At 52.6% G+C, this 16,102-nt stretch overlaps 2 protein-coding genes and 1 long non-coding RNA gene across 3 annotated transcripts; 2 read left to right on the top strand and 1 right to left on the bottom strand.

Annotated features, from left to right (window-relative positions):
• Positions 1-3,585: 3,585 nt before the first annotated feature.
• Positions 3,586-4,643, bottom strand: LOC6503879. Its single transcript, XM_001963731.3, has 3 exons — positions 4,504-4,643; positions 3,987-4,448; positions 3,586-3,926 (listed from the first exon to the last, which is right to left on the bottom strand). Exons 1-3 carry the CDS (start codon positions 4,532-4,534, stop codon positions 3,685-3,687), a joined length of 735 nt encoding a protein of 244 aa, XP_001963767.1. The 5' UTR covers positions 4,535-4,643; the 3' UTR covers positions 3,586-3,684.
• A 925-nt stretch (positions 4,644-5,568) lies between these two features.
• Positions 5,569-6,313, top strand: LOC6503776. The gene has a single exon (XM_001963730.4). The coding sequence runs from the start codon at positions 5,632-5,634 to the stop codon at positions 6,184-6,186; it is 555 nt and encodes a 184-aa protein (XP_001963766.1). The 5' UTR covers positions 5,569-5,631; the 3' UTR covers positions 6,187-6,313.
• Positions 6,314-9,427: 3,114 nt separating this feature from the next.
• Positions 9,428-10,274, top strand: LOC123257504. Its single transcript, XR_006507581.1, has 3 exons — positions 9,428-9,626; positions 9,686-9,840; positions 9,894-10,274. It is a non-coding gene; the product is annotated as an uncharacterized LOC123257504 (long non-coding RNA).
• Positions 10,275-16,102: the final 5,828 nt, after the last annotated feature.

Genomic DNA, 16,102 nt, shown 5'->3' with positions numbered 1-16,102 from the left:
CGGACAGGGGTACAGTGAGTGCTCAGTGGGCAGACCATCGTCTTCCAGAGGTGGAAGCCAGGGAGTAGCGGAGGGCAGGACTGCCAAGAATATTCAAATGACTTAACAGCTTCCCTGATGCACAGGCTCCACTGTGGCCTGGGGCGGACGTGTGTGTATCGGACTGAACACATCAACACGGAGACAATGAGAGGGCAGCAGATAATCAATCAGAAAGCTGCTTATTGGCTTTTCAAAATGCGTCGAACAAAATAAATAAAAGTCAAAGCGACAATGTGGCATGTTATGCCCCACATCAGACCCTCTTCCCCCCTCTCGCTGTCTGGTCTCGGCTGCGAAAACAAGTCAAGTTCAATCCAATTCTGGGCCAGGACATCCACAGTTGCTATCTGCTGGTCCACTGGCCTGACCTAATGCCAATTTAATGCTGCGTGTGGCTTATGTCTGCCCCCCTCCGCCTTCCTCTAGTGTGTGTGTGTGTGTGTGTGGGTGTGTGTGCCTTCGTGCGTAAGTGTGCGTGATGGAGTAAGCTCTCCATAATGCCCAAGTATCGATAGACGTATATAATCAGAGGCAATTACGTTTTTCATCCAGCCTGTTCGGATTCACATGCGACTGGCTACTGGGGACTGGCGAATGGGAATGCCAGCTCGGATGCCACCATTCGCTAATTAATTTTCAATACAATTTATGCACACCCGCAAACGGAGCAGCAGGCCATACACTCCCACTCCCAGCCAGCAACCACAACAATAACATTGATTAGATGGCCAACAAACAGCCGGAGGAGGCAGGGGCTGCGGAAGTCCTTGGACCCATCCACTACACGCTTGGCTGGGCCAGGGACTTTAAAGGGAATACTAACCAGCAGCAATGGATTTCAGAGGCCAAGGGGTCTCTAGTTCCGGAATCAGCAATAGGATACAGGCCTTTGATTTAAATGGAAGAAAGGGAGTATGGTCGGGGTCACCAGGCAGGCAGCTATGAGAGCTTCTTCGAGGATACACTTCTTAGTCTTAGTCTCTTAGTCCTCCACAAAATGCAACAACTTATAGTTAATGTGTTTATTAAAGAGTTACAGCCAAGGCACGTCCCAGAGGCCAGGTGTCTGGCTCTGTCCCCCGAAACCGCAGTTGCCATGGCCGGCTGGTGCTCGATTCGCAATTAATTGTCGCCATCGGAGTGGAATTCCGAGTGTCATGTAATTCACACGCCGTACTAACTCCGGTGACCGCACAATTGCGAGCCGCACAACCGCCCAAATTAATGGCAACTATTCATTATTCTGCCCCCGAGTATCGTTTATGGTTTTGAGCCAAGGCTTCGATCCCAGAAAAGGGGAAAGCATAATTTCTTCTGCCCAAGATTTGGCCCCAAAGTTGAGGAGTATTTTTCAAGCAGCAGGCTTTTAATTTAAACAAATGCGGCTTGTTAATGTTGCTGCTGTGTTGTTGCCATTTTTATGGAGGCAGGACGGCCATTTGTCAGCGGTTTGTCTGAGCATTTTTGGGTTTTGCCGGTTTTATGTTTAATTGCGGACGAAATTTGCCATTTGGCTGTCGTTTTAGTTTATGTTTATGGTTGGCTCGTTCAGTAATTTCGTGAATTCCCCCAGAAGGCCACTGCCCAGAAGGCTCTGCAGTAGAATGCCAGGCATTTGAAGCAAAGTTTTCCGCCGAAAAGTGAAATATGGCAGTGATTCCCCTGCCCAACTTGTCTCAGCAGTCCAGCAGCCCATCCTCAGTTAATTTTATGCTCTCGTAGCCAACAATTAATTCGGAGGCTGCTAAAAAAGTGTTTCTATTAGCGGAAACCGCCGGTCATCCTTCGAATTTGGGTGTCATTCGGCCTTGATAATCGACTGTTCCCGGCCAAGTGTCAAGTCCTGACTCGGCACATTCCGCAAGGAGACTCCTTCTGGCCACGTATGACAGGCCAAGTGGCAAATTACGCCCGCACAAGAGTTCTGATTATTTTGGCTTGGAGAGCAGACTTGGCCTTGGCTTTAAAAGCCTCAACCTCTGTTGGCTGGGACATCCTCTGGCCAGTCATTAGCCCGGCATGCCCCTACTGGCATTTCCATAAATTCGCGCTTACTGTTCGGCTGGCCGGCAAGGCACTCCTCACGCAACATGTCGCGGACTGTAGGGCGTTTGTCACGAACCCGCAATCAAAGGTGTTTCTAATTTATGAATCAACGCAATTAGCTTTAATAACGTGCTGACCAAATTAGCTCCAGCCCACAGCCCACAGCCCATATGTGACAGGGGGCGTGGCAGGAGCGGGCAAAGGGCCAGACTGTTGACTCAACATTTGGCATTCATTCGCTTTCATTAACTGGGAGCGGAATGACAAACGGTTCTGGTTGCGGCCAAAAGCGCTCAACAGATGGAGATGATTGTCATAAATTGCGGAATCGGAATCGGAATCGGAATCGGGAAGGATATGGCCGGGAGCCACAGAAAAGGATATGGCAGGGGGGAGGGAAATAAAGGGAGAAATAAATAACCAAGGACCACAAATGGAGACAGCAATAAGCGATGGTAATATGTTAGGAAAGGTAGTCGCACTGGGGGCTGTGCGACAGAGCAGGAGTGCGGGAGTGGAAGGACTTCCAGCGAAGCTCCTCCTGATTCCTCCCAGTGCACTAGTATCTGGCGCTCAGTAGACCACAAGATTTCATTTGGCCGGAAGACACATCAGCAGGCCTCGCAATAAAAACCACAAATCAGCAGAGGAGCGCTATTGACAGAGGCGACCGCAACTGGATTTGTTTGATTTGAATTTTGGATTTCAATTTGGGCTAGAATTGATTAAGGATGCCTGGTATCTGGTGCTTGGTGCCTGATGCCTGGTGCCTGGGCGCTTTAATTAAAGAAGCATCAGGAGGAGAACAAACGGAAAGTTTCCGACAAGGACCAAGTTCGCGACAAGTTGGCTGTGTTGATGTGTGTTTTGGTTGCCGAGTAATTTGGGAAAGTTGCGACTTGGTTGCCTTGGTCGGCCACCGCTGCGTATGTGTAATGGCTGGTAATTCAATAAACTTTCGGCCCGAAATGAAAACTAAAGCGCAGGCAGCTACCGTCTCAGGCCCAGACGGCCAACTTGAATATGCAATTTCACTCAATTTGGCCTGCCTTTCCATCAATTAATTAGTGCTCCACGATAAACTTGGATCCTCGAGGAGCGGGCGCCATGGAGCCAGGGCGCTGGAGGAATTCTGGAGGCCGCAAAACAAAGCAAGCACTCCAGATTCGGTGTCCGGTCCGGAATACGAGCAGAGCCAGAGCCAGAGCCTGGGAAAATGGTAATCTGAGTTGTTATTACTTCTCCCGCCGCCTCCCACTCCCACTCCCACCCCCAACCTCCAACCTCCGGCGTTGTCTGGACGACGGCGACACAAAAAAACTGCCGGAGAAAAACAACCCAGAATTATACTGGTCATTAGCGGGCATTTTTTGGGGCGCCCTGCCAAAGGACATTGAACAGTTAATGATACCTGGAATTGCACGGGAATAGAAACACGGAATCCACTGAATGCCCCCTGACATGCTAACAAGTCCGGAATAATGAATGCCTTGTGCCTTGGAGTTCAAAAGATATCGATCCGGAGACTCTAGATCAGTTTATTGAAAGTTTAGGGGAAGAAAAAAAAAAGATTTTAGGGACTTAGGGGACAGATCCTCAGGCGGAGGGGGCCGCAGGGGTGGTGGAGGTGGGCGGGCGCAGGGTAGTGGGCCGAGGGGTGGTGCTGCGGCGGGTGGTGGGGCGCCTGGTGGTGCTGCGGCGGGTGGGTCGCGGAGAGGGTCTCGGGGAGGGTCTCGGAGAAGGCCGCCGGGGAGTGGGTCGCGGAAGGACGACGCAGGCCTGTGGCTTGTCGCCCAACTGGAGCTGCCCGCAGCGCCTCTTGTCGGTGCGGCGCCAGTCTAGAGGAGGCAAGAGTCAAGGATTAGTAACGAATCAGCCGAGGGGAGTCTCATCCTTACTGTTCCTGGGCTGGCTGTGGCAGTTCTGGTTCCTCAGCTGGCAGTTATTGGCCAGCACCTTGCACTCCCTGCCGTTGCGGGACTGGACGCAGATCTCCCGGGCGGGCGGGGTGCGCTTGCAGACGACGGGACGGGCTGGGCAGGGCTCCCAGCAGCGGCGGCGGTGGGCGGCGCCCACGCCCCTCACCGTCCGGCACTCGATGTCCCGTGTGTGGCGCACGTTGGCCGGCGAGCGGTTGAGGTTGGCCAGGCCCAGCTCGCAGATCGAGTTGAAGCGCTGGCAGTGCCCGCTGGGCGTGCGCCCGCAGACCTTGGGGCTGGAGCGGGAGCAGAGCGCCTGGACGGGCAGGCAGCGTGGGCGGGGCCGGACGTGGCCGCTGATGGGGCCCGAGGGGCGAGGCCGGGGGCTGGTCGCCGGCGGCCCGGTGGTTGCTTGGACGGAGGCCCACAGCAGGGCGATGCCTGAAAGTACTCTCTTACAGTCTTCGGAGTCTCCCGGGGATCGGGGTTACCTTACCGAAGATGAGGGTCAGTTGATGGCTTTGCATTTCGGGTTGGGGGCTTCAGGTGCTTCTGATGCCATTCCGGCCGAGATCCTAAGTATTTATACCGCTCTTCGGGCCGTTGCAACAATACCCGGGAAGCACGGCCCAGACAATCTTGGCCAGCACGCGTGCCCCGTGCTTTTGTTCCACAACCCATTCTACTTTGGCTTTCATTCACATTTCGAGTCAATAAACTCCGGCTCCAGCGACAGGTGCTCTGCGACAGGGAGTGAGCCGATCGGGGAGCGATGTGGGCCACATGTTCTGGAGCTTGTGTCCGAGTCTAGAAGTTACATAACTCCACAGAGCTCTTGAGCAGGGCCGGATTTATGTAAAGTGCCGCCCTGTGCATTATAGAAAATGCCGCCCTTATTATTAATTGAAATTGAAAACTTCCTAAATCAAATGTCGGGGAAACCGTGAACTATATACATAATTATTAACAGATTAAATAAATGTATATCGTTGGTTGAATTCATTAATTGTTTTATGATATAAAAATAGTCACATAAGGTTTATTTCAAAAAAACTAAAACTTGACTTTAGCTAATACCGTAATTATTAATGTCACAATTGTTTTTGTTGACTTCATTGGAATACATCGTTATTTCTTACGGAATTTTAGGATTCCAATTACTTGTTTTAATCAATTAGATTTATTTGTTTTTTTAAATTTTGCCGCCCCCCGAAATTTGCCGCCCTGTGCGCGAGCACCGACCGCACATAGTGTAAATCCAACGCTGCTCTTGAGACTCTCGCTTCTGACGTCTGACTTCTGGAACGCTTGTCTGATGCCCGCGTGGCGTATGCTTCTGTTCCTGACTCATCACTCATACGCAGTGTGGCCACTCTTCCGTGCTTACAAAGATGTTTTGCGTTCCTATTGATGGAGCCGATATAGTTCGATGTCGACTGATTGCCAGGTGGGAGGAACCCCTCGAGCACACTCCTCCCTCCCAGAGACAAAAGCCCCCGAGCGCCGCAGAACAGATGTTCCGGAACAGAGCCGCCGCTATAAATACCCACTGCGGCGGTCGGCAAGGCATCAATCAACCAGCCCTCCTCCTCCAGACATCTTCCAGAGAGAAACCAGCCAAGCCATGTCCAAGCTGAGCATCTGCATCCTCCTCGTGATCCTGGCGATCGCCTCCACCCAGGCCGACGGCAACCGCCGCCCCTGCCCCGGCCGCTGCACCGGCTACTCCCAGAGCGACGGAAAGAGCGTCTGCATCCGGGACAAGAGGACCAACACCTGCACCAAGCTGCGGGCCTGCCGCCTCCGCGAGAGGAACTGCGCCCGCCGCGCCTCCGGCCTGGAGCCCTTGAAGGAGACCTGCATCACCCGCTGCCGCAGGATCCTCGGCACCAGCGGCGTCGGCCAGTGCGCTCCCCGCCTCCGCAGCCCGGCCGCCATCTCCGAGTCGAAGCGCATCCGCGAGTGCCGCCGGCGCCCTTGCCTGGACGACAAACTGGCAACCTGCTGGAAGAACCAGCAGGGCTCCTGCCGCCTCCAGACCCGCTGCGAGGCCCAGAGGAGGAACTGCAGCCGCAAGCCCGGCAACCAGTGGGTGCGGGCCAGCCGCTGGAGCTGCAAGGGCGCCGAGGACGGCCGCGTCCGCAAGTGCTGGGCCAGGCCCCTCATCGTCAAGGACTAGACTCCCCCCAGCCGATCCGGCCGATCCCCCTAACCGACATCCTGCCAGCTACCAAGCACACCTATTGCATAATCCTGTATTCTTTTTTTTTCCAATAACCGCATCCAAATAAAGTTCTATTCAAGTAGTCCTCCTGTTTCCGCTTCGTATGGCTCGAATTTCCGGGAATCCGACGCAAAAACACAATTTCCTGCGGCGGAGGTGCCAGCCCCGTTGTTGGCCCTCGCACCGGGCCAATTAGGCCTCGCTGGGCTTGGCAAATGGAGATGCAATCCTAATACCCATTTGCAAATATTTAAGTGGACTCTGGTGCACGTCCGCAGGCCAATATTTAACTTCGCGCCCACCGGACTTGGCCTGGCGCGACTGGCTGCCACTGGGACTCGCTTAGAGCCCAGTTAGTTGTGGCAATGTATTCTAATTTCGTTGTGCCCCACCCGCCCCCGCTCCCCTTCGGGCCACGCGCCACACAAATACATCCGAGCAGGGCCAACAAAATTTGCATTCGAGCACAAAGTGGCGAGTGTAATTTTCATATTTGCACTTTCCAGGGGGTCACTTTCAGGAGCGTGGGCGGGGGGGTCGGGAGGAGCCTTGCTAAATGCTAATAGAACGCGTGGGAGCCAACCAGCTGACAGCCCGGCCGGGATCTGAGGTTTCAACCCGTGGTCACGCGGCTGGGCTGCTCGGCAGCTCGGCTCGGAACATCGTCCTTCTCCTTCTTCATGGCCGCAGCGACAATGGAAGGTGCCACAGCACCAACAACGGGCCACTACGAGCCGGGGCAGCAGCAGGTGACGGCAACAAAGTGCAACAAAGGCAGCTCCCATGACAACGAGAGCACTGCGAGAAAAGGATCCAACTATTTGGGTAAGCGGGGAAACGAAAAGATGGCTCCTTCCGGAGGCTGCATCTTTGGAAGTATTCATCCGATCCCTGAAAGGGATGCAGTTATGGAATTGCGGATCGATTCTCTACAAATCTGCATTACAATCTGATGATCGAATTTTTTTCAATTTTTTTCAAAATTTTCTGATGGACCCCCTTGAAAATCGAGGAAGGTCCCCAAAACGCAAATATGGTCCCTTGCGATGGCCATATCTTGGGAAATATTTATCCGATCCCTAAAAGGGATGCAGTTATGGAATCCTGGAAAGATTCTCCATCAATCTGCATTAAAATCTGGGGGTCGAATTTTGTTTCAATTTTTTTCCAAATTTTCTGATGGACCCCCTTGAAAATCGAGGAAGGTCCCCAAAACGCAAATATGGTCCCTTGCGAAGGCCATATCTTGGAAAATATGTATCCGATCCCTGAAAGGAATGCAGTTATGGAATCCTGGAAAGATTCTCCATCAATCTGCATCAGAATCTGGATGTCGATTTTTTTTTCAATTTTTTTCAAAATTTTCTGATGGACCCTCTTGAAAATCGAGGAAGGTCCCCAAAACGCAAATATGGTCCCTTGCGAAGACCATATCTAGGCCATATCTATTTATCCGATCTTTGAAAGGAATACATCATTGGAATCGCAGACCAGTTCTCCACAAAACTGCATAAAAACCTGCAAGGCTAATACTTTTTATAATTTTCCCAAAACCCCGGAAAGTCGCTCAGTGTACTTTGTGATTCAAAGAATAACAATGTGGCAGGTGGGCGGAAGGGGTGGCTGTGTAGCTGTGGGGCTGTGTGCATCGTGTGCATGCCGTTGGCCCGGGGGCGTGGCGCGTGTACTTAAGCCAGGATAAGAGCCCGCCGCCGCCCCGCCGCCCGAGCAAGTGGGCCCCACAAAGCGAGACTCCTCGTGTTTCACTTAACGTAAGCCGTGGAAATGTCGCAGCAAAGGGTTGGGCGTGGTGCGGGGTGGGACGGGGCCTGGGCCTGGGCCTGGGACCCGGTGACATATTATGATGATTTTAGAAGTGTTTCTGCTGGCGGCGGAGGAAGGAAATCTGAGTCAAGTGGATGACAGCCGGGGAGCAGTAAACAACACTGATAGGTGCAATTAAAGGCGCCTTCAGAGCTCCGATTATGCGACTGCCAGCAAGTGGCTTTAAATCCGCAGCGAATGGCATTTGGCATCGGAAACACGAGCCGCAGCCTTGGAATGTGGCTGAGAGTGGCCACAACTCAATTAAAAGCCCGCCGCCAGTCGGCAGCCCCGGCCCGAGGCCCTCTGACATGGATATGGGTGGCGGCAGGGACGGGCAGGGAGCCTCGTCGTCAAAATTTGTACGCACAGACCGCAGGACCCTGAAAAAAGGACACAGGAAGGGCGCAGAGCTGCATGCTGAAGGCTGATAACAGCACAATGTCCAATTTTCGAGTCTAGACCGAGTGCACTGCTGGAAAGCGGAGTATCTTTGAATCCGGACCTAGATAGTAGTGGGATTTGGCTTTTCTTTCAGTGATGGGTCCTGCACACACGCCCATAATTACAAAGTGCTGCGCCTAACGGAAATTGAGGGACAACAATGCCTGTCCCGGTCCCGAAATCAACTTTTCAGCGGCCTGGGAGAGGCGTCCAGAGGCGTCTCTGATCCCGGATAGTGCTCGCAATTTAATTTCCTACCGTCGGCAGACAAACTGCAGGAAGCTGGAAAACTACGTCCGCTGATTGCGCCACGGAAATGAAATTAGACGGGCTGGAAGAGATTCCCCAAAAAGTGCAGGCTCCTCTCCGACTCCTCTCCGGAGAACGCCCGGCGCGCCGGGGGTAATGAGCTAGCGACGGAACTCCCGACCCGAGTATGTGACCCGACTGGAGAAGCCTCCGCTGACAAATTGTCGCGAAAAACTAATTACTTGCAAATGAGATGGCGCGAGATCATTAGGCTAATTATGTAGGCCTCGAAAAACTACCAGTTTTCCGCGGAAAATCAACAATAACAGAGCCGACCGGCCAGAACGGAAAGTAAATATTCCAAGAACGCTATTTGCATATTGGACCCAGCAGCCCATTTGCATTTGCGAGGCGGGAATGAAAGCATTTCAATAGAGTTCTTTTTCAGCTATTTTTTGCGGAGCTCATCCTACAGTGGATCGAATCGGGATCAAGTCTGGAATAATAGATGGGACTATAGGGTTCAGAACCAATTTCCCCTAGAAATCCTCCTAAAAACTATCCAAAGAGGTATCAAATATTCGCCACTCTCCCATAGAGACTCCTTTTTTAGCCATTTCATTACGATTCGAAGGCTGCCCATCAAAATGTCAAATGTGACTGCGTAATGCGTTTTGATAGTTGTCCGATTCGGGCCTTAATTGGATTTATTGGCTCGCCGCATGACAGAGTGGCAGTGGAAGAAATAATCAACGTCAGAAATTGTATTATGAAAATAAACAAAACTCATTTTCATATGCAAAGAGTGTCCTTTCAGTTGCCCGCCCTTGCTGGCTCCCGGCTCCCGTCTCCCCTTTCGGAACCTGCGCCACTGGGGCGTGCGTGCATCTGCATATATTTAAAACTTTTTTACACAATTCTTTGTTTATTTATTTAGTTGTGCTCGTGTTTGTCTTCTCTGTCCCCATTCGCAAAAACAAGAAAACAAAACAGAGCCCAGGGAACAGAAGCAGAAGCAGAAGCTGAAACCGTATCTGAAGCTAGAACTGAAGCTGAAGCTGAACAGGCCAAGCAAGAAAAACAGAACCGAGCGTGAGTAAAACATTTTGCATAATTTTTTAATTTACTCTTTCGGCTAAAAATAGCGCGCCAGCTCAAAACGAACCGGAGCCGGAGCCCTCACCCAGAAAGCTTTTGATTGTTTTCAAAATTGCGAAATCGATGCCAGCCATGGGCGGGGACAGGGGATGGCCTGTCTCTGGAGCCCCCCCTTATATTTATTTAAGCAAGACAAATGGTCGGCACACGTCCTTCCGACCACTCGAAGCCACTTGCAGTTGAGAGTCGGGAGTGGAATGGATGGAGCAGGAAACTCAGAAAGGGAACTGCAGCCCCGGGAGTGTGTGGTGTGTGCTCCTTAGAGGCAAGTCATAAATGTCAGTGGCTCCTTAGGCCCAGGACGAGGCTGGAAGGAGGGCTGCCGAAAATCCGCACACCAGCAGAGAGAGAAAAAGAGCAGGCCACAATAAAGGACTTTGAATTGAAAAGTGCAGGATCTTGGGCCTCTGGAGAACGAGTTCAGTCCCTGTCTGCGATTCTAGTTGGAGTTTCAAAGTAATCCTTCCCACAACTAGTCCTCCAACTAGCCCCTCACTTTTCACACTTTCAGTGTATTAGATGAAGTGACAAATAACTCGCAACGTGATTGATGGAGGCCCTGACACGATGACACATATAAATGCCTGCAAATGGAGCTCGAGACGGGTCTGGCAGTGACGGGTCGCCCCGTAGCTCCCCATATGTGTGTGATCCAGATTCAGATCCAGATCCCAGATCCGTATCTGCAACCGTGACCATATCCCGGAACCCACAGCCTTTGTTTTTATTTATGCCCTCCCCGGCCGTGCCAATAGAGTGCGTGATTTTGTGCCCGCATCATTACTCAGGACGCTAAGTGGGCCAGGACTGGGGGACTGGGCCCACGATTATTGCCATTCATTGCTCTGGCACTGGCAAGGACCAGTAGCAGGGCATGTCAACAAACTTTTGCGCCATTTAGAGGAGACAGCCGGACAACTTTGTTCGCCGCAGCTCCAAATGAATGCAATTTGTAGTCCAAGGGCCCACTGCGCTCGAGGCTTTCATTTACATTAAGTAATTACCTGGAAAAGTGGCGGCGGAGTGGGCCGAGGCTGTACCTGAATGCTTGGATTTCATTTCGTCCGACCGCTCCGGGCGCTCTGTCTAAGTGGGTTTCGAGTCTAAAGCGTAAGCTCCACTTTAGGGCGCTCCTCTTTAAGGGACTTTAAGAGTCCGACTGGAACTCCAGCACACAGCGAGTGCGGCCCGAAAGCCGCTCGATTAAAGGCATTAAGCGGGAAACTCTATCTGCAGCGAAATTGACAATTTACTTTTTATGGCTTTCCGGTACCTTTTCGCCCATACATGATGTACTTCACTGGCGCCCCGAGAACCCACCCGCGAGTGCCTGCCATTAGAAGCGCGCGAACTTGGGACTTGGGATCGGATCGGGCTGGGACTCGGCCTCATCTTCATTCAGCTCGAGTGAGTGTCCCGGTAGCCGGGCAGGCTCATGTGTGTACAAATTGCCGGCAATTTTGAAACATGACCCGAAAACTCCATCCAGCAGGACTCCCCCACGTCCTAGCCCTGCTCGTCCCCAGAGCGATGGCATCACTTCAAAACTGATGACACTGTCAGTTTAGATGGCCTGGCTACGGGGGCGGCGTGAGTGTACGTATGTGTGTGTGTTGGGCCAGCTGGCACGCCCCCTTTTCGGCCAACAGCCCCCACTATCGCCAGCAACTGCTCTGTGATGCATTGCAATGACATTTTCATGCTTTATCTGCCTCTGCGGCTGCCTCGCACAAGTCGCCCGCCCACTTGGCTTCCCAGGAAAGCCATCCTCCCTCCGCCCCCAGGACACTCCCCCACTCCCCCTGCTTTTCACGCCGCCCCCATGTCGTTGTTCGACATAAAAATGCAGTCAATTCTCTTGACAAATTTCGCTTTTATTACACGCTTTGTTTATGTGAATTTGTGTACATGGCATTTGCACATCATCGATGTGGCACTCCGGCACTCTGGCACTCCGGCGCTGTGGCAACTGTGGTGGCAACATTCCGAATTCGGAATAAAAGTAAAACACGAGTGCTGCAGGATGTGTGTTGGGGCGGGGTGTGTGTGTGTGCTTCCATCGCAACTGTGCACATGACTTGTCGATGCTCTTGTGATGGCATAACTTAGTGGCAAACAGTCGCCTGGAGTGGACTTGCAGCCGGATTTTAAATCAATTCCCTTCGAGAGTCCTTCTCCGGGGGACACACGATCGTGTATCACTCAAGCAGTGGGATCTGAGCGAACTCATAGGCCTCAAGTCGGAGTAGAGTGCGCGAGGAGGGCCCACTAGGCGCTCCGCCATTGTGTCGCTCACTTTTCATAGCATACTTTTATGCGATGCAGCAAATTGTTTTAGACGCGCCATGTCCTTGGGAACTTGGCAGTTTTTTACGTTTTGCATTTGCCATCCGCCATCCGCCATCAGCCATCCAGCCATCCATTTATTTTTAGGGCATGTGTGCGCGAATTAAATTCATTTGCCGCGGAGGGAACCGAACGGCAATCGATTACGGGCGGCTCATTGTTATTGGACTCCCACAGTCGTCACCTGATTAGCATAATTTGATGTGCGAGCGTGTTGCCAAGGACCTTCGAGGCGCTTCTCCTTCTTTTTCTCTGCCCAGACCAGCCCAGAACCTTGAGCATTTCCAATCTTGCGAGAAATACGTTCGATTTTAGGGCGCAAAATATTTTTGAATCAGCGCCATCGCCTTGTCGCCATCCTTGCGACGACATGTCATCATCAGCAAGAGCGTCGCGCGACACGCGACAACTTCATTTTGTATTTTTCAACGACCCCCAGACCACCACCCACCACCCACCAGCCACCTCCCACTGGCAACAAAAGCCAGCAACAACCTTGGCAAGTGACAGTTGAAAAGCCTGGCCGAAATGACTTGCCAGCAAGGTGAGCCAATGAACTTGCGGGGAAACAAAGAGGTCCTGGCCACTCTCCGCTAATAATTCGCACTTTCGGGGGAATAAGTGTTGGGCTTGGAGTCCTAAACTGGAGTCTAAATCAATTTCCCCTCCCCCCGAGGTGCCTCTCGGTCCAAACGTTGATTGATGAACAGGTGGCGCCCGCCCCCGCCCCCGCCCCGAGGGAGAATTTGAATAAACTCCCCCGCGGATCGGGTCAGCATATGGGACGTCTGCTTCTGTCAACAGACTGCCGAGGACTACCCGCTTCTGGCTTTAAACCCCATTCGGGACATGCGAGCGCCATTAAAGGCTGTGCTCAGGAAGTCGCCGGCGAGCAGAACCATTAAATGTGATATACGGCAATAAGCGGGGATAATGCGTGGAAGGAACTGGCCGAAGGACTCCGTGCAGGGCCTGGGACGGGGCGAAGGCGGGCCATAAATTAGCCAAGAAGTCTGAGCCACAGTTGGGAGTGCAGGTAAAGTGCATCCAGCGGCTTCTGTCGGTCATGGGCAGGCACTTAATCATAGCGGGCTAAAATATGGATATTGGCTTCCCCTCCTCCGGAGCATCTCCGGAGGAGCATCCTTTGGCCGCCTTTGAGATGGAAGTTCGGCGGAATAAAAAATCATCCCCAGACGGATAACCTCGCCTAATCCTCCAGATACCTTCGAACGGCCCAGACCCGGCCCGGACTCTGAGCTCAATAATAGAAACAGCCGGGCCGTAAGCCTTTAAGTCGCCAATTACAATGAAAATTGATTTTATTTCGCCGGCGCAGTTGGAGTTTCGCTCAGACTCTTTTCCACGGCATCCTCTTTCACTGTGCCCTGTGCCTGGGCATTGTTTTGGTCTAGTCTGGCGGCCAGCCACGCCTCCCCCGCCCTCTGACCTCCGTCCTCCAACCTCCATCCTCGCGGAGGATTTTTATGAAAGACACAGCTGGCTATGAATTCTGTTGCTTTTGTTCGGCGAGGCCCGACCAGGCCCGGGCCGGGCCGGCTGTCTGCTGGCAAAGTGCCGAATGTACATAATGCCAGTGGATTAGGGCTTAGTTTATCAGCGCTTTCAGTGGCAATGTCAAGGTCAAGCTCATAAGCGCGTATGACAACAGCATTAGGCTTACGTGGGGCGGTGTGTGTGGAAGGGCACTGCGAGAAACCGAGTCCTGGAGGGCCCTCCTAGAGGGCGGACTGCTCCCAGTCATTCTCGCAGTGCCCAGAGCATTGGAAATAAATTCGGCATTAGCCCAACTGGGCCTGCAGTTGCCGGCTGCTGGCCTGCTGGCCACTTCGCAGCGGCTATTAACATACAATTATGCCCGAACGCCAATCAAACGCAGACTGGAGAGGAACGTGTCCTTCTGGGGGATTCCCTGCGGGCTGGCTGGCTGGCTGGCTGGCCTGTCCTCGGCCTGGCCCATTTATCATGGGCGATGGGTAATGGGCGAGCGCGTGCGGGAATCGTTGTTTTGATTTAACGATCCCGTTTTGCTGCAATCAAAGTATCACAGACACACGTCCTCCGCTCCGCTCCTCTCCGCTCCTCTCCACTCCGAGGCGCGGGGACAGTCGTCTGAGCCGGCAATAAAAAGTAAAGAACCCGCCAGGACATCAGGACGAATCAGCAGTACGCACGAGTGTGTCGCGCCAGTGTCTCCGGGCCAGGCCCTGGCCGGAGTGTGTTCGCGGTGACTCCCCGAGACTCTGCTGAAAAGCGAACTATTTCCGATTGAAGTGATTCCCGGCGTATTGTCCTGCCGTCGGGGCTCTCGGATCTGGCTATATGCTTAATGGGCAAGTGGTCGTAAAGGGCCAGATACCGGGGGGCGAGTCGCTGCAGCTGGACGGAATAAAGTGCTAAGCAGTTTTTTATGATTATGACGAAAGGCTTTCCGAGGGGCTCCCTCCCGGTCGCATACATTTATGGCCAGAGTAGCAGAGTAGCAATACGGGGCCTGTATGCCCGCCGTTTTGGCAACAATGTGCCAGGCAGCTGCACTTTATGGCGGAATCCGAGAGTGGCAACAAGGTAGCAGCCGGATCTGCCCACCTGAGGCAGAGTGCATATCTCTCCTCGCCAGTGGCAGGGGCCATAAAGGACTTTATCGGGATATTTCCATTCCAGGAGCTTAATCACAACATCCGAGGATGCACCTTCTGCATCTGATGCCCCCTTCCCCCTGGATGATGGCATCTCTTATGGGACATATCCTTTGCTAATTCCTGCTCTGGGAAATGCACTTCGCCGCCAGGACCTCCCAACCTGCGGCAGCGGCAGCGGCAGGACCAAATTGAAAACTCTTAATCTAATTTGTAATTCGATCAGAGCACATCGTTAGTTGGGAAGCCGGAAAATGCGCCAGCGGAAGGAGGAGCCTGCGAGTTGGCATAACTGATAATTTGATTATTATATGCCCTGCACCCCACCGCCCCTCTTCCAGCTTAGATTTCCATTTTGCCTAGCTGCTGCCATAGATACACACTGCCGCACTTGTATCTCTCGGATGCAGCCTCCCTGTTGACAGCAATTTCCGTTATGCGTGCATCCAGGATACTCGCATCCCTCTGCGAGCTTGCACACACGGAAAATCAAATCAGACGTTGGCTCGTTTCCATTCCGCATCTGAATCTGAATCTGACTCTGAGTCCGCATCTGCATTTGCATTCAGATTCGGATTCGCATTCGATTACCGTTCTGCTTGGCCGTGCTGTGGATCCAAACAAAGACCAAAAGCTCCATAAAAATAGTATCACCTGGTCGGCCGTCAGCGGATTCGGAATGGGAGCTCACGTACCGGATTATCATTATAAATGGATGGTCATGCTCTCTATGCGCGGTTGCCATAATGTCGACTCATCAGAAAACTATCACAACTATCTGTGTTGGCGTGTCGGAGGCGGGCGTGAAGTCCATAAATCTCCCTCCCAATTCAAAGCGCCAGACAGGACATGGCCACTGCCACTTACTTCCGAGCCACTGCCTTCAATTGTCGCGCTTAGACTGGCTTCTGTTTATTTATATTTAATTGATGTCCGTTCGAACGCCTGTTTAGCGGAGGAGCAGCTTGAAAGTGGAGCTTCATGGGAGGATGTGGACAGCCGGGATAGCCCAGATAGCCCAGATAACCGCATCGCATATGCAAACGTAAATTTCGTTCGGTGGCTGAGTACGTGGTCGTCCGGTTTACGTGCCACTCCATTGAATTTCCCATTTCCCAGCAACCAGGCATCCTTGCCATTGACTTTGGACTCCTGATTCCTGATTCCTGATTCCGCCCGGCACGCTTTCA

The sequence above is a fragment of the Drosophila ananassae genome, chromosome XL, assembly GCF_017639315.1.
Source record: "Drosophila ananassae strain 14024-0371.13 chromosome XL, ASM1763931v2, whole genome shotgun sequence".
NCBI lineage: Eukaryota > Metazoa > Arthropoda > Insecta > Diptera > Drosophilidae > Drosophila > Drosophila ananassae.
This window is presented reverse-complemented; position numbering and strand designations above follow the sequence as displayed.